This window comes from Adiantum capillus-veneris, chromosome 12 (assembly GCF_014529385.1).
Source record: "Adiantum capillus-veneris isolate H3 chromosome 12, ASM1452938v2, whole genome shotgun sequence".
NCBI lineage: Eukaryota > Viridiplantae > Streptophyta > Polypodiopsida > Polypodiales > Pteridaceae > Adiantum > Adiantum capillus-veneris.
This window is the reverse complement of record NC_140942.1, coordinates 66,028,036-66,054,415: the sequence shown is the minus strand read 5'-3', so window position 1 is coordinate 66,054,415 and position 26,380 is coordinate 66,028,036. Positions and strand designations below refer to the sequence as shown.

Here is a 26,380-nt window from a genome sequence, read left to right as displayed (position 1 = left end):
ATATTAAATGATCAGTTTAACATGAGAAAATCATTTAGGAGAATTAGAACTTTATTATTATGACACAGCCTAACGCGGACAGCACACGATATGGAGAATGCTCTTCAAGCACGTGAAAATGGGCTCTCCTTACACAAATGCTCATGCAATTCGGCATAAGCAGAGCTGCCATATCCAATTGGGAAGAGGGCAGGACGCAGAAAAAGAAGAAAGGACCATCGTCGGTACTCTCCATGGAAGAGGAGGAAGCATTACTATAGTGGATCTTTTTGAAGTGTGATTTCGGGCATGGAGTCTCAATCATGGATGTGAAGCTAAAAGTAGCGGAGATTTGCCAAACCAGGGAAACATTGTTTACAAAAGGCATTCTTGGAAGAAGTTGGTGGGAAGGATTCAGAAGAAGACACCCAAAGCTGGTCTTTCGAGTCTCTGAAAGCTTGGATCAGTCAAGAGCAACCAGTTTTCGACCAGAGATAGTCAAAACATTGCATGACAACCTTCAAGAGTTGTATAATCAAAATCACTATCCTCACTCACATATTTGGAATGCAGATGAGACCGATTTTCAAGGTTCTAGAGACAAAGGAATGAAGTTACTTGCCAGAAGAGGGACCAAATCTGTTTATGGAATCACTTACGATTCTTGTGAGTGGATGACAGTTTTATGTTGTGTCAATGCAGCCGGGAGTGCTATTCCTGGATATTACATATTTAAGGGCAGTCGGATTAATGGAAATTACATTCAACACTGTGAAGATGGGGCAGTAATGGCCATTCAAAGGAAGGCATGGATGACAGGAGAACTCTTCCAAGCTTGGCTTCAACATTTTGACGATGCTATCTCTCAACAAATGGGTAAACAAAATAGACATCTACTCATTCTTGATGGACATGGGAGTCATGTCTCCTTGGAGGTTGTGGCCAAAGCACACGAAGCAGGCATAGATATAATAACGTTACCAGCACATACCTCACATAAGTTGCAGCCCCTAGATGTTTCTGTTTTCAAATCATTGAAGGTTCACTTCCGCAAGGAGAGAGATATTTGGCAGCATAGGACAACCTCATCTCATGCCAGCAAGTCAGAGTTGGCCTTATTGTCTCAAAAGCTCTAAACTCATCCTTAACCCCGGCCAACATCATGGTTGGGTTCTGTGCAACAGGTATATGGCCACTTAATGCATCAGCAGTAAAGTTTGACGGAATGCCGTGTAATCACATCAACATTACGCAAGAGGGAACAATAGAAATGGATGATGACTTATCTCAAGTTCCTAGCACACCCATGCAAGGAACCATTGAAGAAACCGCGGCTCTTGCCCTAAATTCCATGGCAAATGAAACCCTAGAAGAAGATGGAGCAACCATGCCTTTGGAAGACGAGCTAGCCAATTCCCTAAGCTTCACTCAATTACTACAAGCTGGCGACATTCCAACAAATGTCACCATAGCAACAAAGCCATCCGAGCTCATGGGTGGATACTTTCACCAAAACATTGGAGGTGCTAAGCTATCAGTTGGAGAAAGACCAGAAGGGAATCAAAGCAGAGGCAAGAATATGCCGCAATCTGAGCTCATGGGTGGACATTTTCACCAACACATTGGAGGTGATCAGCTATCGGCTGGAGAAAGACCAAAAGCGCATCGAAGTGGAGGTGAGAATATGATGCAATTTGAGCTCATGGGTGGACACTTTCACCAACACGTTGGAGGTGATCAGCTATCGGCTGGAGAAAGACCAGAAGCGCATCGAAGTGGAGGTGAGAATATGATGCAATATGAGCTCACGGGGGGACACTTTCACCAACACGTTGGAGGTGCTCAACTATCAGCCAGAGCAAGACCAGAAGTGCATCGAAGTGGAGGTGAGAATATGCCGCAATCTGAGCTCATGGGGGGACACTTTCCCCAACACATTGGAGGTGCTCAGCTATCAGCCAGAGCAAGACCAGAAGTGCATCGAAGTGGAGGTGATAATATGCCACAATCTGAGTTCATGGGGGGACACTTTCACCAACTTATTGGAGGTGCTTAGTTATCAGCCAGAGCAAGACCAGAAGTGCATCGAAGTGGAGGCAAGAATATGCCGCAATCTGAGCTCATGGGGGGACACTTTCACCAACTTATTGGAGGTGCTCAGCTATCAGCCAGGGCAAGACCAGAAGTGCAACAAAGTAGACTAGGAAATATGCCTCCAACATCAGAAGTGCAACCTCGGAAAGAGTTTGGGGATGAGAATCAACCTCCATCATTAACCATACAACAAAAGGCTTCCGAAGAACACAACCGTATTACTACAGGTACCAATGAGAGAAGTGTGTGTCAGACAAGAAATCGAGAATCATTCATAGACTACACCAATAGCCTTATTCTTACCTCCTCTCAATACATTGAAAGTATGAGAGCAAAGAACGCTAAGAAAGAAGAAGTTGCCAAAGTGAAAGAGGAGAAGAGATTGGAAAAGGAGAAGAAAAAACTCAACTCAGTTGCTGAGATGGAAGTAGCACGACAACGAAGGGTGGATGCTCAACAAGCCAAGCATGCAAGGAAAGAATGGGAAGCAAAGCAGACCTTATTTCAAGGTAGAATGCGTTCCATTCTATGGGAGCAAGGTTCCCTCGAGGGTTTTCAACTAAGACCACTACACATAGATATGCCATATCATGCTTTTGCCCGCAAGCACCATATGGAGAAGTTGAGAAGATTTCGACAAGTTTATCAACAAAGAAGTCAGTAAAGCCTGAATTTTTGTCTTGATTCAACGCCCATGTATGCAAGAAACCCTTTTTGTCTTATCTCCTTTAGCAAAGCAAACTGTATGGAGAAGCAGAGAAGATTTCGGCAAGCTCATCAATACATACGACATTACAGGCTTAGTTTTTTGTCTTCCTTCAGTCCCATTAACAAATCAAATTGTATACGACACAACCCCTCATGTAAGAAGCTCCATTTTGAGTAATCTTTTAGGAGGTTAATTTATCCACATATAAGTGCATCGAAATTGAGAAAGGTTACGGCATCTTATTTCCTCTCTTGTTTTATTATTTTTTATGATGAATTAAAAAATCATTTACATAATGTCCAAGACATGTATCTCTGTTCAATCCATGTAGCTCGAGTTGTCGTATTGTTGTATTTAATATGTACTATTAGCATGTACGAGTACTGAGTGAGGCTGCTAGAATGCAAAGCCTCACCTGGAAAGAGTACTGCAAAGGCATGTCATGGATGTCAGTTCCGCACCATCTTCCTCTTCTGAGTGCATCAATGAACCCATTTAAATAAGCAGACAACCATGCTTGTGAGTTCTCTTTGCCGTTATGTGAGTGCTCAGTGATTACCATCCGCCTCTGTGTGCACAAAGAAGTGCAAATTAGACTTTCATCAACTGCAAATTATGCGAAAATGAGACTAAAATGTATAAAATTAAGGCAAATTTGTGAGAGTTATTCAGTTACCAGGAGCAATGTAGCCATATGAGCTTCCAAAACCCATTGAAGCTGATTGTGTAGCCCTCGATGCATCCACATGTTTAGCGAGGCCGAAGTCTCCAACATGAGCTTCATTGATGACTGATTTTGGGGTGTCATGGAGGGCATTGCGTATTTGCACTTGGATTGTAGGCCTACTTCTCAGCTGAAGATGAAGATCCAGCCTTTGATGCACTGCGTATTTGCACCATGATTGCAACATGGGATCTGTGAAAAGGCCTTATGAGAAGTGAGCATGTGTGTTTTTACCTTCTTTCTGCACTGGGTGTTACAAAAAGTCTTAAGTGTCTTCAGTGATGGTGAGTAACCTCGTTTGCAATGTATTATGAGACTCCCAAAGTGGGTTGTTGGTTGGAGAAGACGCGAAGCTGGCAGAAGACCAAAGTGGAGAAACCTTTGAAGTTCCTGGGAGATGATGCTAAGGAATTCAAGCCGGAAAGGTTTTTGAAAGGAGGCAATTGTCAGCAAGATACTCCATCAAGCTAATTGCCTTCTGAGCAACATCAACTTCGTGCCTTGTGTTTGTGGCAGCATTTCCACCAGATTCGATGGCTCAAGGTGAAGCTAAGAGATGCTAAGGGATGCAGCTGAAGGGAGGCATTACAAGGGGCGCAAGTGGCACAGGGGGCGGGTGTAATAGCTGACAGTTGTTGCTCGCTATTCTGGCCCACCATTTATGATGACAATGAGGCTCCCCATCCACCCCACTTGTTAGATGACCTGATGGGTTAAGGTGAAGCTCAAGATGGTGCAAGGGATGCGGTGCAACGGTAATACCAAGGGTGCAACTGGCGTAGAGCCGACAGGTTTGCCACCAGGGAATGCCGTTGCTGCTTGCTTCTCATAGGGGCGTGCAAAAATTGGTTCAGCAACTGCTCGTAAAAGGAGTTGGTGAGGATTTTTAAAGAAATGCAATAGTCCGTATAATGGTACCTGCCCAAACATGTTTTGGAGATTTACTAACTGTCTGAGGGGGGCGGGCCCGGCTCACTTCTCACCCCCATTTTAGTTAAAAAGAAAATAAAAAACAGCTTAAAAAAACCTCTTATGAGTAGTGCCAAGTCATCATCTTACCTCCACATGTTCACCAACACATGGCAATCCTACCTCAGATTTGAAATCATCCAACAATTTTAGCCTTTTTTTTAGCTCCCAATTTGACCGTCCCTATATTGGCTAAGTTTTGAGTTCAAAACTCCCCAACAACGTTCAAAATTCTCTTCCTCGTCTGCTCTCTCTCTCTCTCTCTCTCTCTCTCTCTCAAACTCGACTACAGCTGCTTCTGGAATCCGAACCTGTAACTCCGCAGGATACGAACCTGTACCTCTGTCAACTCAAAAAGACACAGAGCAGCGGTATAAGCACAGCAGCAGGTCTCTCTCTCTCTCTCTCTCTCTCTCTCTCTCTCTCTCTCTCTCTCTCTCTTTGCATGCATTGAGATGGCTTGCAGCACAAAAAGGTTTCGGCGGACCATTCTGGTAATGAGCATGATCTTCTCTGAAGAAGAGTGTCAGGACACCTTGTTAGAGAGTCAAGCTCTGCATATCTAAAAGATATGCTTGCATGCATACATACACATGTTGATCCAACATGCATAACTAAAGAGCCAATGTGCTCAGAGTATGTACGTTCAAAGTAGGCAATGCTGCGTGTAGCGTGTTTTTGCCTTTTAATGGCATCTACAAACATGTTGCAAGCCATGTAAAGAGTTGTTACATTGTCTTTATTGTCGTGGACGCAGGAAAAGATTATGTTCTTCGAGATTAGTATGAAGCGCCTTATTGTCTTGCAGCCCAAGCATTTGTACACCCAGCAGTGCGAATTTCTGCCTGTGCTACTGACTCAGTTGATCTTGGAAGTCAATAAAATGAAGTGCAGTGAGGATCACGGGTTTTATGTTACGCCTACAACCTTCAAAGACATAGGGCAAGGAAGAGTGCGTAGCATCACGGGGGCTGTTGCCTTTCCTGTGGAGTTCAATTGCATTGTTTTCAAGCCTTTCAAAGGGCAAATTCTGGAGGGTGAGGTCAAGAGGGTATACCGAAGTGGTTGTTTTTTATCATGTGGGCCTCTAGATGATGTATTCTTGCATGAAGCAATGATGAGCGGCTGTCGATTCTTTCAAAATGAAGGTACAGAGTCTGCCTGTTTCAAGAATGAAGATGAGGGATTTGAAATACGGGCAAAAACTATTCTACGTGTTCGATTGATTGGTGTCAAGTGGGTTGAGGACCAGTGCACTTTTAAATCCCTTGCAAGTATCAATGGGGACTACTTAGGGCTGTGCTTTGTATAGTTTTTCAATCGAAAGCCAAACTTATGTAGTCTTTGTGAATGGAAGCAACTTAATGTTTGCATAAACCATCTGGTTATGTGATTACACACATCAAGACTGTTTATAAGGAGATGTATTTGAAATCAATCAAGTGTCACATGCTCAAAGTCTATGTGCTCTCCTTGGCACCTTGGTTGCATACGTTTCAGCTTTACTTAACTAGAATTATGTTTTTCCTCTTTGGGTTTCTTCGAGCTGTGTGCTCCCTTTTGGTTCAGCTCTTTTGAAACTTCTGTCAATTATGGAAGAGGAAATTGGCTGAGAAATGCTTTTTGTATAAGCTCCAGTTTCATGATTATATTTTTGTATATCCTTACATTGGAGTCCAGGGACGTCGAGGCTCCGTATTGCAAAGCTCAGGCTTACATTGATATAGTCAATTTAGATCTTGCGAAACTGGACATCAATATGACATAGACAAATTAATCTTTCTGCAGGCATGCATGTTTAGGCTTTGATGTCTATATTGTAGGTGAGACTGAGAGCATTTGAACTTAGGAATTTCAAATCAGTATCCCATGTGTCTCATTTCAGAGCCGTTGAGCGAATTTATAAAGCTGTCAATCAAATGCAGATATCGGACCAAGTACAGTAAGAAATATGAAAAGCTGTATGGATTGTTTTTTCAATGAGTAAGCAAGCTAGAGTCGAGGGACCCAAAGGCGAAGTACTCTTTCGGTGAATTTTTGTGCTGGATGGGTTCTTGATTGCTGAAGGGTAGCTACGCTTGCAAAAGGTTATCACAGTGTACGTTCGTTGACAAGGCTAATGGGAGACAGCAAGTTAGAACTGGGTGGAGCAATGAAAAGTGTTGTTTGGCTTGTATTTCTTTGAGAAGATAATTGAAACAAGAGATGAGGCAGGTTGGGCTAAATTTGAACTACGTTGTCTTCATGTAAGGTATATTAAACATCATTTGCATATGGTCTCTGCACCAGTTTAGAGTCGTGCATCTCGCTCAGCATCGGGTATTGCATTCCCTGTCCCAATGAAAAAGAAGACCGCCAAAGCACAGCAGTCTTGGTGCACCAAACAAAAATGTTTTATGCTGCAACCACATGAATGCCACAAAGTTAAGGTCAGAATAGCATCTGGTGGAAGATCGATGATCTATCATACAAGACTTCCATCTTTCAACAGTAACAAAGCAGAATCTGCTTCCATTCATGCATACGAGCAGGGGTGTTCAAAGATTTAGCAAGCTAGTGGAAGAACAGCCAGAGCAGCTGCGGAATAATGTCTTCAGATGCTTCCGTTACCATATAGGCCTATTGGAACAGCATTTGAAGTTTTGACTGACTGGTGGACATGAATATTCTTGGCCTTCTGCATTTGATGGAGATCTCCGTCGTAGAGCTCGTTGACCTTCCACCTCTGCTTTATTACGAAACTGTAGACACCATCTACTGGCAGGAGGCATTTTTGTGCATCTGCATTAGAAGAAAGCTGCAAATGGCTGAGATGTCTATAGACTGGAAGAAGATTCAAAACCATTTCCTGGGAGCTCTTGAGGAGCGCTCTTGAGGAGCCACAATTATCCCTCCATCGCAGTTCCTATACGAGCAAGTGTGCATGGTAAACTTTGGCATACCACACTCTGTGTCCAAGTTGTGGTGCTCATTTGCTGAAGAGCTCTTTGTAGGATGTAAAAAAGATGTTAGATTCATATTGGATGGAGAATGTGGTGTATGTAAAAGAAGATGTTGAGAGTTAGCTAGCTCAGTTTACAAACTTGCAAGTGGAAAATGTCAAGGATTTGCTCCACTTGTTCCGCATTCGGACAGTTCAATGCTTTGCCTGTTGGACACTTTGGCAACAATTGGCAAGAATGTAAGAAAGAAGACACTCAGGCAAGCCATTCTTTTTGACATTTAAAATCCTTGCTTGACAACAGTTACAAAGATGGTCTCAGGGGCCTACCAGATAACGACTACCGCTTGCCAAGCTCACCGGCAACGTTGTACATCTCTGCTACCTGAGTGTGGTATTTTCTGTCTGCAACTGGTTTTGACAATCATGTAGTAATTACTCGCGAGATACCTGCCCATCAGGAATTTACTTTCATTTTGCAATAGGTGGAGAACTGGCTTTCTAATCACAGGCACCAATAGAAGATTAAAAAGTCAGAATATAGGTGGATAATTGGCTGTCTAATTCATACGCACAAACTGAAAATCAGAAAACCAGACTATAATGTCCTCAGATGTGAGATTCGAAGCTTGTTGCAAATCTCTCTGTGAATCAAGGTTAGGCCCTCTGATTTTGCAACTTGCATTTTGACTCTGAGAGAGAGACTTGTGACCATGACAGCCACCGTCCATCAGCCACTCAATGTCAGCCCTTTGTGTAGGTGTGGTGCAGCAGGTCACATGTTCTTCAGCAGGCCCGTGTTGCAGCAGGACATTTTGGCTGCGCTGCATCCCCTCCCTCGCACCCCCCTCACACCACCAGCCTGCATTGCACCGCCTCCACCTCATGTCACAGCCTCCTCACCTTCACACACACCCCCCTTTTTTTTGTGTGAAGTCACTGTTCATTAGATAATTAAAACACAAATGAATAGTTCTTGTGAGGAAAACTATTCAAAGGATCAGAAATAGTGATGGAATACATGAAGTACTGAAGCATCTAAATCACCAACATCAGTCAAGGATTGAAGTAGGCTGCATCTGAAGTACTTATATTTCAAAGGAAGAGTGGCCCCTCTATATGTGCATGAGTCCTTCAGAGTCACATCTCTTGCATTGTGAGGAGACTATCCTTCTTTTGCCAATTTTTGTCCAACAGGCAAGGCAGCACACCAACCAAGCCTGGAGTATTACCGAAGATCTTCCAATCCATAAGGACACCAATTCAAAAGGATGTAACAGATTCTTAATTTGTCTCCAACCCAGACTAAAGTTTAGAAAAGCTGTAGGAGAAGAGAGGACATAACCAGCATCATCCATCATACTCAATAAGTGTCTTTTTTATGTTATAGATATTTGCTGAAATTTAATTGTATTTAACATTTTTTAAGTGAGTAGAAATTTGAATCAATTTATTTTACGATGAACTACCACATCATTAACATCCATTTATGTCCTTGAACTCTAAAAACAATAATTCACTCTATAATTAAACTAAACTGTGTGTGTGTGTGTGTGTGTGTGTGTGTGTGTGTGTGTGTGAGAGAGAGAGAGAGAGAGAGAGAGAGAGAGAGAGAGAGAGAGCAAGTTATGTGAAAGCAATAGGCATAGTTATCAATGATGGAAAAAACATCTAAAATCTCACATTTTGGTTGGTTTTCGATGTATAAAAATGATTTAATAAAAAACAGACAGGGATTCACATAAATATAAGAACTTTTCCTGTCAAATTTATCTACATATTGATTTACTTGATGTGTCTAAAAATAATAATTTTTCAATATTTAAATGCACATTAGCATACTTCTTTAAATAATCTACATGTATTGTTCACATTATTATTCATTTATAGAAACTACTTGTAGATTATAAATTTAAACTATGTTCTTGTAAACTTTCTTAAAATTTATATACGTAGATCAATCAATTCATATGTAAGCTCACAATTGCATAAATGATAAAAAATATTTCAACCAAATAAAAAGAGATCATGTATTAGAAAAAAGCAATGCCATGCATATAAAAAAAGAGCTCTGTCAAGCCATGCAGCTGCCTAAATCTCGCGACGTGCGCTGAAAGCTTCTGCTACAGAGCATGGCCATCAGCTTCTGCCGTTGTTGCATTGCTCCATGGCCATTGGCTTCTGCCATCTGCTCCTGTGTGACCTTCTCTCACACTCTCTGCGCTCGAAAATGAATATTCTCTTTTAAGGGGAGATTTTCTCTTTTTTTACAGCTGGGTACTCCCTACTCATAGAGAGAATATAATCTAATAATTACACGTATTCCCAATGATTTCAATAGAAAATTTTGTATTAAAAAATTATTAAATTTTCATTAACCTATTTTGTTATATGCACATACATATGTCAAGATTTAGAAACTATATATTCTACAATCATATATAATCACAAATTCTCAATAGCAGAAAGAGAGTTCGTTAGAATCCTACCTTCTCTTCTTTTTGATAAACTTCAAATTGTTCTTTTTGCTTAGAAGTTTTTCTCCTGTAAAACCTAAATATTTTTCCAAACATGAGTTTTTTTTTAAAATAACATTTACATACGAATACATATATATATATATATATATATATATATATATATATATATATATATATATATATATATATATATATAAGAAATTGCATAATTAATTTACCTCCAAGAAATCAAGGTTTCTTGCTTGAGATATTTTCTTCAAAATCTAAACATGTAATAGAATAGATAAATGTCATATTATTGAAAAAATAATAGGATATGCATGAGCTATTTAATCCAAAAGCATTTGATCACCGCAATTATTACATCCAACAAAATTCAAGAATAAACTTTACAATGATTTTTAGTCTCTCAAAATCTACATGAGCAAACAATGTACTTCCATTTTCATAGGCATACTTTAGATTTACATATTTATTACAACCATCAAACAAATCATATACTTAATACTCTATAGCTATCTATCATATCTAGCATTTGCTTATATCTCATTAGAATTATTTTCTCCCTGAAGTGATGACTTTTATGAACTATGATTCGAAGTGTCCCCCTTTTTTTCCAAATGACCCCCAAGTGTCTGATGTTTCTATCTCCCATGGATATTCCCAACCTATAGGCATCAACTCTCTTTCAAACTCCAAAGATATAGCAATTCGAGTCTCCAATAGAAATAATCTCAAGACAACATTTTTCATTTCTTTGATGCAATAGATATAATAGATTATTTGTATGTTCATCATTATATCATATTATACAAACCCTTCATATATTTTTTATCTTATTATATAGAGCAAAAAAGTTTTTACTGGAGACTCTTTTTTAAAAAATCAATGCAACACCATGTCAAAGATTTTGTAACTTCTCTATTTTATTGCATATTTCTATCCAAGGCACTTTTAGAAATGCATTAACTAAATATCTTGCGCTACATATAAGTCCTCAAAGGTCATTTTATCCCGTGAAACTGTTATGTATACCATTAAATTGAGAGAGAGAGAGAGAGAGAGAGAGAGAGAGAGAGAGACCCTTACTTCATAAAGCTTGTTAGTTGATATCTTTGTGCAGATTTCTTGTAGAACGGTAGAACGCATATATCTTTGCATAGCCATCAGCATCATATATTTTTTTAATTAATATTTGTGTTCTATGTGAAGCACCCACGTGGCACTTTCTCGATAGCCCTCTCTCCATTATATAAGTTAGATGCCACTCTTTGCATTGAGTGGTAGAAGTTTAGACTTCTTAAAAGGTGACAATGAGATTCTTTGGTTCATTTTTAGGCATGAAAAATGGATCATCGAGATATATCTAGACTAGGAAGGTCTTTCGCAGCAATAGAAGCCCATGCAAAATAATACGAGCATGTGCTAATTGTTAAGCTCAAAAGGAATGGTTACCTCTAAATCTAGCCTATTAAATCTTATGCAATGTGATCACACGATGATCGTGTTGTGATCATGCTGTAAACTCGATGTGGGCCACACAAGTTGGGTGAACACCATGTGAATTATGGACGAACATGGTGTAAACCATGTGAATTGTGGTGATGACAAAACTTGAAGTTCACTATATGGTTTATAGTTGTCGACAATCTATCAAGTTGTGAGCAAAGGTGTAATGGTAAGGTAAGGTGTAATGGTAAGGCAATGGCTTTGCAACTTGCATGCCAACCTCGCTAGGATTTTTTCCTTCTCAAAGACATGGACAGCTCATGTGCATCAAGCATCATGAGCCACCATTAATCCCCTATGGAGGGGGAGTATCAATTAGTGGTGTGGCCGAAGTTGGACATATTGATTGTTTTTGTGTTATTCCTATTATCGAGGGTAAATGTTATGTTATGACTTCACTTTGGTCTAAGGAGGAGAAAATTTATGTACAGAGCAAATTTGCTTCAAGCAATTTAGGTCTCCCCAATCTTGGAAAACAATGGAAAGCCTTTCAAAACATCTTAAGTGCATAAGTGAAAGAGGAGTTTAGGAAATGAAAAGACCCAAATGGAAACTCAAAAGACTTACGTGCATAAGTGAAAGAGGAGTTTAGGAAATGAAAAGACCCAAATGGAAACTCAAAAGACTTTTTTTTTGTCCATATAAAGAGATGGATTAGTGCACATTGATACATATGTGTTTTTTTTTTGTAAATTTTCCCTTTTAACATTTTTTTTCTCTTTAGAATGTGCATTATATAGGTAATGAATATATTTTTTTGAAGCCATTAGGAGAACTATATAATTAGAGGCCCTTTCTTTTGCATGCAAATAAAGCATTCATTTCTCCCAATACCTTGGAAATATACACTCACATGCTACATAATATCCTAGAGTGCCTTACAAAAGAGCACTCTAAGATAAACATTATCTAGACCCGTCTCATAATATTTGTACATTTCCTTGTATTTGTCAAAATGTAACCATGCATGATATAGGACTTCATCGCTCTATACAGTTTCCACTAGTAGTATGTAAGTACGATTCTAGATTGAGGTTAATTAGGGGAAATCTCCCCTTTGTGATTAAAGAGAAAGGGTTTACAAGTGTTGCACGAGGTTGGCAATGTCCACGGGCTCATGCAATCGGCAAGCGATTTCTCGTGGTGGAGTGGCTCAGCTGAGGATGCCCAATTTGAGTTGCGAGGTGATGCGATGGAGTTCAATCACTGCATGGTAATTTTGAGAGGTGAGAAGACTTGAATTGCTTACTTGAAAGTGGAATCCATGGAGATTCTACCTTATATACAATAAGCTCCATTAGGACCTCGCTTGTTTGAAATATTATATTACTAAGCCAATTAGCATTATCTTTCAAAAAAAAATGCACTAGTTAAGTAGGTGGCCAAAACGTCCTTTTTGGGGGCTTATTAGAAAGAATCAACCTAGATTCCCACTCACTTAAGAAGAAAAAGGTGGTTGAAAGAAAAAGGAAAAGTCAAGCATTGCCAGCTGGTGCAAAAATGTGAAGCCGGCACGTGGCCAAGAGAGAGAGCGGCAAAAACGTCAAGCTGCGACGTTTCTAACGGGTGCGGGAGTGCTGTCACTGTCCCTCTCTGTCTCTCACACTCTCTCTCTCTCTTATGTGTCAGGTCGACACGACAAGGACATAGATGATTTGTGCAGGCGAAGGTGCAAGGAAGCAAGCTTGGATGGTAGGTGAGGTTCGGTTGATGCAGGGTGAGGTAAGGCAGCAATGACGCAACAGTACGAGGCGACAGGGCAGAGGGCGTGCAGGACTTTGGGGGCCGTTTTGTTGCGCAATGGCATAGGGACACATCGGCCTCTCTCTCTCTCTCTCTCTCTCTCTCTCTCTCTCTCTCTCTCTCTCTCTCTTTTCCTTGCACGCTGGCAAGCCTGCGCTGCAGCCCAGTCGCTGGATCTTTGCGCATTGTGTATGTAGGAAAGCATGTAGGAATGCGAGGGGGGTATCTCTGTTTGGCAATGCAGGGGTCTCTCTCTCTCTCTCTCTCTCTCTGTCTCTCTTCGTTTGTCTGCCAATGGTTGCGCTGCAAAAATTTCGTGCTGAGGGGGTGGATTTGTACCTCACAGGGTTGAACGCAAGAGTTGAGGATACCATAGTCGTGAGGTTTTGGCAAGGTGGAGTGCAACATGAGGTGATGGTCGCGAGTAGAGGTCAGGTCTCCATGGCAGCCCATTTTGCGAGGGAGGGTAGGTTACACGTGGCATGCGACTTTTGGCTTTGGACTCTAATTTGCAAAAGGAATCTCGTAATTAATTAATGAAAGCAAAAGAGTAGAGCCAGTAGGCAGTAGGATTTAACTTTAATTTCAATTGTCTTACAATTTTTAGTCTTTAAGTGATTTGAAATTGGAAGGCCACTACAATAATTAACACAATTTTTATAACCTAGTGAAGGGAATGTATAAATACTATTGCATTTATTGGATCTATATTGCATCCATTAATTAATTCGCTAAGAAGATTCCTTTGGCTCCTTAGTTTTTAAAAGCAAGCAGTGGGTTGGAGGCGATGCACACGCTATGCTATATCCCCCCTCTTCCCCCTCCCCCCCCCCCCCCCAAACGTCATCGTTTGCGAGCTAGTCCATCCAACCTTGCATCGCTTTGATGGTCCTATCTGCGCCGCAGCTCCAATTGCACCCTCAACACCACCAAGGAGACCAAGCACCATAAAAATATATCGTCCTGCTTGCCTCTATTGCGCAACCTCATCCTCTGCATTGTGAGCACACAAATGACACTAACCTTGCCGATGGCCCTTGCAACACCGCCGTACCCGTATTTGCTCTGTTGTGCATCCAACCTAGAGAACACACTGCATGACTATGCTCGAGGAGGGGGAGAGAGAGAGAGAGAGAGAGAGAGAGAGAGACAATGTCTTCCGCCTTGCTGTGATCCTTGCCTGCATGCGGCCAGTGCTCAACATCGCAGTCCTGCCCTTTCTTTGCGCACGCCAGCAGTCTCCTTGTCTCGCTCCTCGCAAAGCCAAAAAAATCTTCAGACGTGGCACCACGCTCTCTTCTCTCTCCCTCTCTCTCCTCCACGTGCTGGGTCCACGGTTTTTCTCCTCGAAGGCATTAGGGCATCTACCCATATTCGATTTAATTTGAGCTACTTCCAAAATCGTAGCAATATATTGGCTCTGTGTACGCATTAACCGGAATCTACTGAGATGTTGCTAAAGTCCACTTATCCTGTTCAGGACAACGCCATGGATGCACGCACAAGCCTGCTCGTCCTCCGTTGCGCTGTCTCTGGCATCCCATCTCTTCTACCCCCTGCGGACCCAACCTCCCCCCGCCCTCATCCGTTCTACCGAGAGAGACAGAGACAGAGAACCTGCGTCTCTTCCTCCCGTTCCGCACCCAACGTCCCTCCGCTTGCATCCGCTCTACCGAGAGAGACAAAGACAGAGAACCTGCGTCTCTTCGTTTCGCTCTGGCATCCCATGTCCCCCTCTGTAGCTAACCTCCCCGCGCCTGCATCCCCTGTATCGAGACATAGAGAGACGAGAGAGAGAAATGAAATCTTAATATACGCGCCCAACACACGTGTCCTATCCGCTTTTTCTCCCGCCTCCACGCGTCTCCTGGCTGCTTTTTCACTAAAAGCTTTTCGAAGGGATCTCCCAAGATACCCCTTGATCGACCTGCTTCCAAAATTGGGCATGCCCACTGGTTGGGTTCTAATTACATAGTAATTGAAAATAGTTAAATCATGATGTCTTGACTTTGAACCCTAATTAATTTTTCGACAGCCTACATTGTATACCAAATCCAATCTATCTTGTTACAAGAAATGTTTACAATGGAAGCATATCTTAGTTAATTTTATAACACTTAACTTAAGAATACCTATATAATTTTTTCAATGGAGGCCGAGATCGTGACACATCCCTTGTAGCATGTTGTTTTGTGAACACCCACCCCAAGGAAAGAATATAGCATGTTGTTCCTTTCCACAGGGCATCTCCTTAGACATCCCTCAAAAAACTATGTTTAATCAAACCCACATACTTGAAAAGCTCATCAAAAATTGTTGGAGCTCATGCTAGGGAGCCATGGTGGTGCAAGGCGTGCAGAGCAAGAAGAGGGAATGAGAGAGAGAGAAAGAGTCGACATAGTTTTGCAGTAAAAAGACACTCTACTTCTAATTCTATTAAAAGAAGTCTTTACATAGTTTTTGCAAGGTGATATCAACCACACCTTTTGCTCATGCAAATTCCACTAACTGATGGTCTATAGCTGCATGCCTTGAGACTTGTTCTCATGGACTGACCGACAAGGGCTTGAACCCAACAATCCCCCCCTCAAGCTTGAACTAGACAGACCCTCTCATGATACCTCGAGTTTTTGGTGTACTCATCAACCGTGAGTTTTAGGTTTTCTCACAACCAAGGATTTCTGGTGTGTCCAGAACCTGGTGCTAAATCAGTAACCCCCCCTTGAACAGATAGGGTGTAGGTCAAAAAAACAAAAGTGAGCTACCAAAAATGGAGTTTTTGGTTCACTGCCAAACCTTGGGTTTAAGGTGTACTCAGTAACCTCGTGAGAAGGAGGACAAAAATAAGACTTGAGAACAAAAACTGATAAATTGGGAGGTCTTACCACTCATGGGTGGCAATGTCTATAGCCCGTACAATTTATTTTGACTAAACAACATGAAAAGAGTTGATCTAAAAAATTTCCTCGTCAACAAAATATATTGGAGATTCAGTGTCTCCCTCAACCACATGAATTTGAGTTTTACCCTTTTGAAAGCACCTATTTGACGGATGATTTGTTTTACCAGAGTGAACACAAGGATTCTTCTTGAAACAGTCTTTCGTCTGATGATTGTTGTGCCCACAAATGGCACAAGATCTGGTTCCATTGAATGGTCAAGATGAAGCTGCTGTAGCAGCACATTTAGTGACTGCATATGCACTGGAAGTATCAGAAGAACTGGTGGGGGATACGGCATTCGAGACTGTATATGCACTGGGAATAATAGTAGAATTGGCACTAGGTACCCTGCTTTCTTCTTCCTGCAATGAATTGATGATACCATCTAAGGAGGGCAGCGGATCTTTCTCTTTTAAAACAGTAACAATCTGATGAAATTTGTCAGTCAAACTTTTTAACAAAATGGCTACTATGAGATCTTCTTCTGATACTGAAGCTTCGACATAAACAAGTTGAGTTTTAATACTCTTCAGTCTATTGGCTAAAGCTACAATGTTTTCATCTTCACGCATGCGGATGGAATATAATTTCATCTTCACGCATGAGGATGGAATATAATTCCATTTTTAAACTCATTTTTGAATACTTAGCTTTGGCACTGAAAAGCTTCTCTAACTCTATCCAGGCAGCACTTGAAGAATCAACATCGTCCAAATAATGAATAAAATCGTCTTCTAAGGAGGTTAGGATGATACCAAAAGCCTGTTCGTCTTTCCTTTGTAGCTCAGCAGATAATGCCGTTGTAACTGCAGCGGATGTTCCAGATTCGTTGGCTGCGAGAGGCTTGACCACGTTCAATAAGTTTTTCCGCATCAAATAGCCTTTAACTTTGATCTACCAAGTATGGAAGCCGGATCCATTGAACTTGTCAACTTTTGATGCCATATTCAATATGCAAAGGATAGCTTTATGCTGGCAAAAAATGTCCGTCAAAGAGTCGGCACCAATTGAATTTAATTCGAGTCAATTTGTACCAGTCGAACTTTTGGAAATCTTGCCTTGCAATAGCATGTTGAAATGCTTGATTGAATATTATTGCCCTACAATGTTTTGATAAGCTTGTAGTATTGCAGGGAAGATATGTCGCCTTGCCTTCTTGACCTTGCCTTCTTGAATTAGTGGCCCGCTTCCAAGGGCAGTGTTTTTGAAAGGCTCGAAAATCAGATTGTACCCAATGGTGGGAATGCCCGCTTGCATGAGGCCTCAAGACCAAATTGGGTGGCCACTGAAATGAAATGTGAAATAAGTAAAATAAACTCAAGCTCTACAGCGATGGCACAAGAAACGACAGCGTGAGGGTATTTTGGCTCGCAGTAGGCTATCGATGCCGAATTGGACGTCGCTCAAGAGTCGGATTCTTCCCAGCAAGCCAGGGCGATCCCCATGATTCCAACTTTGTGTGTTTTGCAGCAGGTCAACTCCGGGTCCTTCCTCTCTACAGGCAGCGGGTCCCACAGGCAACTTCTTCGAGTCGAGCCGAGACCGGGGGCAAGCTCTTATGGCTCTGATACCAATTGTTGGAGCTCGTGCTAGGCCATGGTGGTGCAGGGCATGCAGAGCAAGAAGAGGGAACGAGAGAGAGAAAGAGTCGACACATTTTTGCAGTAAAAAGACACGCTACTTCTAATTCTATTAAAAGAAGTCTTTACATAGTTTTTGCAAGGTGATATCAACCACACCTTTTGCTCATGCAAACTCCACTAACTGATAGTCTATAGTTGCATGCCTTGAGACTTGTTCTCACGATCTGACCCACAAGGGCTTGAACCCAACAAAAAGCTCATTTCCAAAATAGTGGTAACATACTTAAAGCCCTCTCTCCAAAAGGTCTATGGTTTTGGCATGGAGTTTGTAACAAAAACATTATATGCCAAATATAGGTAGTGCAAACGCTTGAATTAAGCCCAATGATTGAAGATACTTTGCAAATTAACTAAGAAAAGGTGGGCTCAAAAGGAAAAGGGAAGACCAAAACGAAACAAAAAAGTTCTTTTTTTCCACATGTAGCAATTGAGATAGATATTTAAGGTCTCCGGGGATAGTTTCTTGCGACGTTAAAATTCTCTTCTTCTTATTCTTCCCATGCTTGTGATGGACTGTTGGTGGCGGCAATCGAAGGGGAGACGACGAGAAGGGGGGAGTGGGGCCGTGCAGGGAATGTAAAGGGGCATGCCAGCTAGACTTTTCCAGGACAGGATAGGGAGAGAATCAGTATAGATTCCATCTAATAAATTGAGAAGGAGCGAAAATAGGATCCTCCCATGCAGCTATTAGAGTCTTGTCTCAAAACAGCTACATGTATGTTAGCAAGGAATCTCATAAGAGTAAAAGTTAAGGCGACATGGACCTTACTCTTTCAAAGTCCACTTCACCTTGGTCAAACATATATTCTACAACATTATCTTCAAAATACCATTAATTTTCATTCTTTGGGTTATTTTGCCATCTGTCTTTCTAGCCTAGCATTTTTTGGTTGAAACTGAGCAATTTCAGCAACACAAAACCATTCATTGTTGAACATATTCGAGATCTAAGTATGGCATGCTTTTGAACTCTTACAATGGTGACGTTTCTTTTGTCCCGAATACAAATATTTTGTTTAAAGGAGGGAATCTTGAAAGATCGTGTAGGCATGCTAAATTTTAAAAGTGTTTAGCTTACAACTAGTATGGCCGGCACACTCAGCTCCTGTGCGGTCGTCGGAGCTGCAAAATACACTACCAAATGAAGGAAAAATTGCCACGTGTCCAAAGGAGGGGGTCGGAATCCCTCCTCCTTTTATAATAGTATAGATTCTTTTCTTTACAAGTTTAAAATTGTAGATCTGACCTTTTATAATAGTATAGATTCTTTTCTTTACAAGTTTAAAATTGTAGATCTGAGCAAAGGGGAAAGGAGTAAAATGCTTCTTATAAATTTTGAAAAAAGTCATAAAGATACTTATAGCATGACAAATAATGTGAATTTCTTATTTTGAGAAGCAGATGGGACAATCAACCTATCACCATAGTAAATGTTTACGGCCCTTCCAACGCAAAGGATACAGCTAAACTGTGGAGGCAGCTCAAAGATACTCCGATTGTAAACACCAAGGGACTGCCATGCCTGGTCCATCCGCCCAACCTTCCTTTTAATAGGCTCCTAGCCCCTTTCGGACCCCTTCCCACTGGCAGCCGGCCCTTGGCCGAGTCCTTGACCCCTTGGTTTGGCCCTTGGCCTGAGATTACTCCCCCCTTGGAGAAGCGTTTTCGTCCGCGAAAACAAAAGTGAGGAATTTCTTCTTAAGAACACTAATGTTTTCCCAAGTGGCACCCTCTTCAGGGCAATCTTTCCACTTGACTAAAGCTTGACTACGTACATGATGACGAGTACGGAGTTCATGAAAATCTAAAATGCGTTCAGGTTCATGTGGTTGAGTGGGAGGTTCAATGAAATCAACCAATATCTGCTGGCCGATAACATTGTCGTCCCCATGCAAGCGTTTACGTAAACGACTTACATGAAATACCGGATGAACACGCGAGTGCGCAGGTAACTCAAGTTTGTAGGCCCTATCACCAACTCGCTTGAGTATCTTGAATGGCCCATAATAACGTGGAGATAATTTGGGTGTCGGTCCAGTCTTCAGACTTTCTGAATGCTCTGGCACACGCAAAAATACCTCTTCACCTTCCGTGAAGGTAACTTGCCGACGTTTCTCATCAACATACTTCTTATACCGATCCTGTGCTTGTCGAACATTTTGACGAGCAAGTCGCAGCATTTCCATATGATCTTGGAGAAACTCCTTGACCTGTTGGAGCTTCTCAGTGGCCAACCCCACCGTCACTGGTGATCTAGGTTGAAAACCATACATAAGCATGAATGGACTAAAACCAGTTGTAACATGCTTAGCACTATTATATGCAAACTCAAGAATAGGAAGATAATCTTCCCAATCTGATTGCTTCTTGCTAACATATGAACGTAGCATATCCTCTAGCACTTGGTTGACTCGTTCCGTCTGACCATCTGTTTCAGGGTGATCAGCCGTACTTAAATTAAATTGTGTACCCAATCGTTTAAAAACAGCCCTCCAAAAATGACTGTTAAACTTGGGATTACGATCACTCACAATGTTACTTGGCAATCCATACAACCGGTAAAGATTGTCCACAAATAACTTAGCTAATTCTGGAGTCTTAATGGTTGACTTGGTTGGAATAAACCGACAAGTTTAGTCAACCGGTCTACGACCACCCATACCGAGTCATGTCCTCGAATAGTGGTTGGTAAACCCACAATAAAATCCATGGAGATACTTTCCCATTTACCATTGGGAATCTCTAAAGGATGTAAGAGTCTTCCTGCTTTCAAGCGCTCTGCTTTATTAACTTGACATTTTTGGCAATGCAAGACATAGTCTTGAACATACCCATGCAAACCTGGCCAGTAAAACTGTCGTCTTACGAGTGCATAAGTTTTCTTAATTCCCGGGTGCCCTGCACTTGGACTATCGTGACATTCATAAAGAATTTGGCGCCGAATGTCCGCGTCCGTCGGTACACACACTCTCCTCTTGTGGAGTAGGTACCCATCATCTATGGAAAAATTCTTCCATCGCTGCAGTTCCTCACTCGAAAGAGGAGAACTGGGTGTGGAGGAAATAAAACCACTACCAACATTGGAGTGAGAAGGATCCCTCTTTCTAACATAGCTCCACACCTTGGAGTATGCAGTATCATGCTCGCACTTACCTTTGAGAGATTCCAAAAACTCACTCCGCAATTCCGTGAAAAGGAGAGAGTTGATCTCTGGCATTCGGCTGAGAACATCAGCCACTACATTGTACCGCCCTTTACGATATCGTAGCTTGGCGTCATACTCCTGAAGAATCTCAGCCCACCTGGCCTTGCGACCCTTCAAATCACTTTGTTGTGTAAACCACTTGATACTTTCATGGTCAAACACAATCTCGAATTGTGCACCATACAAATAATGTCGTCATGTCTTTAAAGCAGACACGATTGCATAGAGCTCTCGTTCGTAACCAGAGTAATTCTGTTGTGCTGAATCCAGCTTCTTGCTTTCAAATGGAATCGGTCGTCCCTCCTGCAGAAGGACTGCTCCAATCGCACGATTACTAGCATCCGTTTCCAAAACGAATGGCTTTAAGGGATCCACAATAGACCAAAACAGGAGTTGTGGCTAATGTGTCCTTAAGTTTGTCAAAACTTTGCTGTTGTTCTAATCCCCACTGAAAAGTCTTGCCCTTGGCTTTCAGCTGATCTGTCATGGGTACAGCAATATGGGCATAGTTTTTAACGAATCGACGATAAAAACTTGCAAAGCCTAAAAAAATCTGGAGCTCTTCCAAATTTTTGGGAGAGGGCCACCGCCGAATGGCATCCACCTTGGATTGATCCATGTGTAACCCTGCAGCCGAAATAACATGCCCCAAGTAGTGAATTTCTTCCTTGAGAAAATCACATTTGGATTCCTTGGCATATAATTGATTTTGGCGTAACAAATGAAACACTTGTTTCAAATGTACTAAGTGCTCTTCCTCAGATGCACTATATACAAGAATGTCATCGAGGAAAACGATAACAAACTTTTCCAAGTATGGTCTCAAGACACTATCCATGAGTGTCATGAACGTAGTTGGAGCATTGGTTAACCCAAAGGGCATTACCAAAAACTCATAATGTCCAAACCTTGTTCGGAACGCTGTTTTGGGTATATCCGCAAGCCTGATGCGTACTTGATGATACCCAGATCTTAAATCAATCTTTGAAAATATACGAGCGTAGGTGAGCTTATCAAACAGCTCATCTACTCGTGGCAATGGGTACTTGTTCTTAACAGTAACCGCATTTAATCCACGATAATCTACGCACATGCATATACTACCGTCCTTTTTCTTCACCAAGAGAATGGGAGAGGCCCATGGTGAAGAACTTGGTTGAATAAACCCTCTACTGAGATAGTCAGCAAGCTGACGTTCCACCTCAGCAGCCTCCGAATGACTCGTTCGGTAAGGCGGTTTACTCACTGGCTTACTGCCTGCAACCACGTCTATGCCATGTTGCACAGAACGTGTCGGCGGTAGCCCTGGTGGAAAATCATCTGGGAACACATCCTTGAATTCCCATAAAAGTTCCTTCAATTCATTAGCAACATTTGCTTGTTTTGAATTAGTAGACATAGCTGGAAGAGGAGAGAGAGAAGAATGCGGCGTTGAGGAAGTTTTATTCAAAACTTTAGCATCATTAAAAACATCATCCACATTGGAAATAAAATGGCACAGTGAGTAACACAAAAAGAGTTCTTCTATTGCATCATCAGAAGCGAGCTTCATAAGCTCAGCTGTACAAATAAGTGGTGAGGAAGGTACATCCTTCTCCCCCAACAGCAGCACGTGCACACCATTGGATTCGAACATTAGACTATTATGCTCATAGCTACGTCTAAGGGATGATCCTAAACTATGCAACCATTCACGACTAAGAACCACATCCGCCCTCTCCATATTCATGACTTGGAAATCCAAAGAGGTACGATATCCTTGAATTTCCAGAGGTACATCTTTAACCTGAGTTTCCCATATCTCAACATCATGGCCGTTAATCATTGCTACCTTGTAGCGATGGGAACTCGGGGTTTGGGGCAATTTGAGTCGTTTCACCAATTTATAATTGATGAAATTGTGCGATGCACCGTCGTCTACCAAGATCCACACCCTGTGCCCTTGGATAGATCCATGCATACACACCAACTCATGTGGTCCGAAAGTCTGCTGCCACATGGAGGCCGTGATACAGCACTCATGCACCGCCTCGGTGTGTGTTACTTCCACATTAGCAAACTGGGAAGAGGATTCAAGAGGTAAAAGTTGCACCATGTGTACTGCTTTTTCCTTCCCCTTGTCTTGAGCAGCAGATTTCCCCTTGGGACAATCCTTTTTGCTATGTCCAGTTCCCAAACATTTAAAGCACAACTTTTCTTTTTTGGCTTTCTCAAACTCTTCCGTTGAGAGAGGACCTCTAGACCCCTTGGGCTTTTTGGAGGTCTCTGATGCAGTAGAGACATTTTTTTCTTTTATGATGCACATGCTATGGAAGTGTTGAAACAGGTGTAATTCCATGCACATGCAAACTATGCAATGCCCGATCATCGGGATCATCATGGATGTGAGCTTGCACTATTGCGTCCTCAAGTGTTTGTGGATCCTGGGTTTTAACGTGCTTCTTAAGCTCGGGAGTTAACCCACGGATGAACCCACGCACCTGCTGAAAGGTATCCATCCCTTCCAGCTTGAGGATCACATCCCGATAATGGGAAATATATTCCAATAATGTTTTATGCTGGCGCATAGAACATTCGTCCCAGACGGTCCAATTTCTATCCTTCTCATTGGTAGGTAGAAATTCCTTCCTGAAGACAGTCTCAAAAGATGCCCAAGTCTGTGGTAGGATGCCCTTCTCCTTGAGAGACATCCACCATTTGTAGGCCTTGCCGTCCAAAGTCAGACTTGTCTGCAACGCCTTGGCTGCATCCGGGGTACGTCTAAGGGCATGAATACCATCCCACTTATTGAGAAAAATATTCACGGTGTCCTTGTTTCGCTCACGCTCTTCTCCCCGAAAAATTGGTGGCTTTGTATTTTTCAACAAATCGTCCACCTCTTTTTGGGTCAGAGAGTGCAGCGGTCCCGGAGGAGGGCCTTGCCCAGCAGCCGGCCCTTGGCCTGGTGTGGAGCCGTGCTCCTGAATTGGCTGACTAGCAGGGCCCGTGGCCTGCTGCCGCATATGCAACTTAATCAAATCGGATAATGTTGTGACATTCTAATTTAATTGTGCAAAATTCGTTTCAAGCACAGTCATGCGTGTTTGCAATGCACGGAAATCTTGCATGTCCAGCAACTCATACGCATCGTCTGTTGCCATTGGGGCACGATTACTCTCCGTGAGAGGAACCGTCCGTGTGGCATCGGCAGACGAAACGGGTGCGGACTGCTCGAAATCAAATGCATGATGCATATCTATGTCCGAATCCATGCTGTGGACGTAATGTGCGAGAAAAGAAAGAAGAATACCTGAATTCCAACGAGCTCGTAGCAGGTTGCTATAAGTAATCGTATAATTACGCCTTGGATGGGAAAAAACACTGAATTCGAAAGCGAACGGCAATCCAAAACGAAGAGTAGCTTGAAAATAATGATCAAGTCTGCAACCGATGATGCTCTTGAAAGCCTCGATCAAGTTGGAGTTGCCAACGAGCGGGGTTGCATCGTATGCACTACGCCAGAGGAACTTGAAATTTTTACTCCGCCGAGGAAGCTTGCATCATATGCAAGAAGCCAAAACGGTTGGAAATGATTGGCAAATCTTCGACTGGTCAAACCGTTAAAATTCGATGTGCAGCAGGTTCGGACTGCAAAATTTGCAAGAATCCACAACCGGTGTGTGTTGTGTATGCCCACCGATGAAAGGATGGCAGTGGAAGAAGTAAGCTCGCCTTGCCAAGCCAAAGACCGTGGGCAAAGGCTCTTCACTGGACCATTAGGGTAACCAAAGTGAAGAGGGAAAAAAAAAATTGACGAAAATTTTTCTTGCAGACAAAGCCGTCGACTACGCTATGCAAAGAAGGTGAAGCAACTCACGATGCAGCAGACTTTTGGGGGCGGGCCAAGCACGAAAACTTGCTGAAATTGCCTTGCGCTCCAACTGAGCCTAAGATTGGCCACTTTTGTGCAGGTCGAAAATAGCTTCTTCCCCGACTTAGAGCTTCTGCACACGCTGCGGCCTCGGCCCTCTTCCTCTTCCACTTGAGGTTGCATGCAACATGCAGCCAAGCAAAAAAAACGTGCCCAAGTTCTATGTTTAGCTGTGATACCAGTGTAAACACCAAGGGACTGCCATGCCTGGTCCATCCGCCCAACCTCCCTTTTAATAGGCTCCTAGCCCGTTTCGAACCCCTTCCCACTGGCAGTCGGCCCTTGGCCAAGTCCTTGACCCCTTGGTTTGGCCCTTGGCCTGACACCGATCGAAGGGGAGTGTCTGATGGTTGGAGATTTCAATATGGTTGAGAAAAGCAAGGACAGAACAGGCTCGGCAAGTATACTGGATGGCTCAGAAAAGTCTAAATGGCTGAGCTTATGTGAGAAGTGGGCTATGATTGACTTGTGGGAAGTGGGCCCATGGAACAGCATGCCTAAATTCACCTACACAAGCCTTCAGTATGCCCGCACTGCCTCCCGGCTGGACAAATGCTACTGCTCTCATCAAGCTGACTGGATCTCATCGACGTTAGAGATGAAGTTAATCTCAACAAAAAGCCTCTCCGATCACATGCCATTACACTTACAACTCAAGAAAGATAAAGGGGCTGCTCAGTTGGCCTATCTTTCCACTCTCAATCCGGAGAAGGGTGGGGTAGCAGTAGTGATAAGCGAGGACAGCAATCTGTTGGCATATGGTTGCAATGCGGTGAGCATACTTGCAAAGACACCCTGTAAATACCCCTCTCTCTTTCTCTCTGTCACACACACACACACACACACACACACACACACACACACACACACACACACTCTGGTACCAAACTTCAAAAGAGGCTCCCCTTATCATCTAAAAGCTATAGGACTTGAGGCACATAATTTTTTGTAGGTTATGTACAAGATGGATAGATATGGCAATGGAGAAGAGGCGGGGCCTGATTGTTGTACTTTGCTCTCTTAGAAGCACCACTAGCTGTCTTTGGAGCACTACTAAGAGTAGGTACATTGCTAGTAGATTGAGCTTTTTGCATAATTGGACTCGAGGCTACATCCTCAAATCTTACTTTTCAATTAACCTCTTTCACGGGTTATCTGTGAATTTATAGAGTCGTATGCATGAGAGTCAGCGAAGGGAAGTGATGTGTTCACTTGTGGAGGAAGCCCAGAAGGGAATTCCTTTCTGCAAATGCAATTTTCAATCTCTCCCCCTCTTCTCATACAAAGGTTATCTCGAGATTGACAATACCATGGGGGTGCCGAACAATCTCGTTTCCTTCTCACTGACAATGAGAATCATGCGCATAGAAAGGAAGCAAAACCGGAGGGGCTTGCAAGGGGCAATCCCCGAGCGGGGAGAAAAAGCTTCTAGTTACAGGGACACACATGTTCAAAGACCCTCTCTTCAGAAGCATCACCAAGAAAGCGTTGGGAAAGCTCAAGAAAGATGTGGGGATGAATAAACCTAGTGC

General features: G+C 42.4%; 2 protein-coding genes and 1 pseudogene across 3 annotated transcripts; all 3 read left to right on the top strand.

Annotated features, from left to right (window-relative positions):
* The first annotated feature begins 302 nt into the window (after positions 1–302).
* LOC147445854 (MFS-type transporter clz9-like) lies at positions 303–1,115 on the top strand. The gene has a single exon (XM_086524638.1). It carries the CDS (start codon positions 303–305, stop codon positions 1,113–1,115), a length of 813 nt encoding a protein of 270 aa, XP_086380764.1.
* Positions 1,116–1,141: 26 nt separating this feature from the next.
* LOC147445853 (uncharacterized) lies at positions 1,142–2,183 on the top strand. The gene is made up of 2 exons (XM_086526111.1): positions 1,142–1,677; positions 1,784–2,183. The coding sequence occupies exons 1-2, from the start codon at positions 1,142–1,144 to the stop codon at positions 2,181–2,183; spliced, it is 936 nt and encodes a 311-aa protein (XP_086382237.1).
* A 2,515-nt stretch (positions 2,184–4,698) lies between these two features.
* On the top strand, positions 4,699–5,925 carry LOC147445852 (DNA-directed RNA polymerase V subunit 7 pseudogene; annotated as a pseudogene). The gene is made up of 2 exons (XR_015189921.1): positions 4,699–4,864; positions 5,233–5,925. The product of XR_015189921.1 is annotated as a DNA-directed RNA polymerase V subunit 7 pseudogene (transcript).
* Positions 5,926–26,380: the final 20,455 nt, after the last annotated feature.

What these genes read in the sequence shown, in the direction of transcription:
- LOC147445854 (XM_086524638.1), top strand. Translation starts at nt 303, where the DNA reads ATGGATGTGAAGCTAAAAGTAGCGGAGATTTGCCAAACCAGGGAAACA.
- LOC147445853 (XM_086526111.1), top strand. Translation starts at nt 1,142, where the DNA reads ATGGTTGGGTTCTGTGCAACAGGTATATGGCCACTTAATGCATCAGCA. An exon ending in GAGAATATGATGCAATTTGA is followed by an intron (nt 1,678 to 1,783) that starts GCTCATGGGTGG and finishes ATGCAATATGAG; the next exon opens with CTCACGGGGGGACACTTTCA.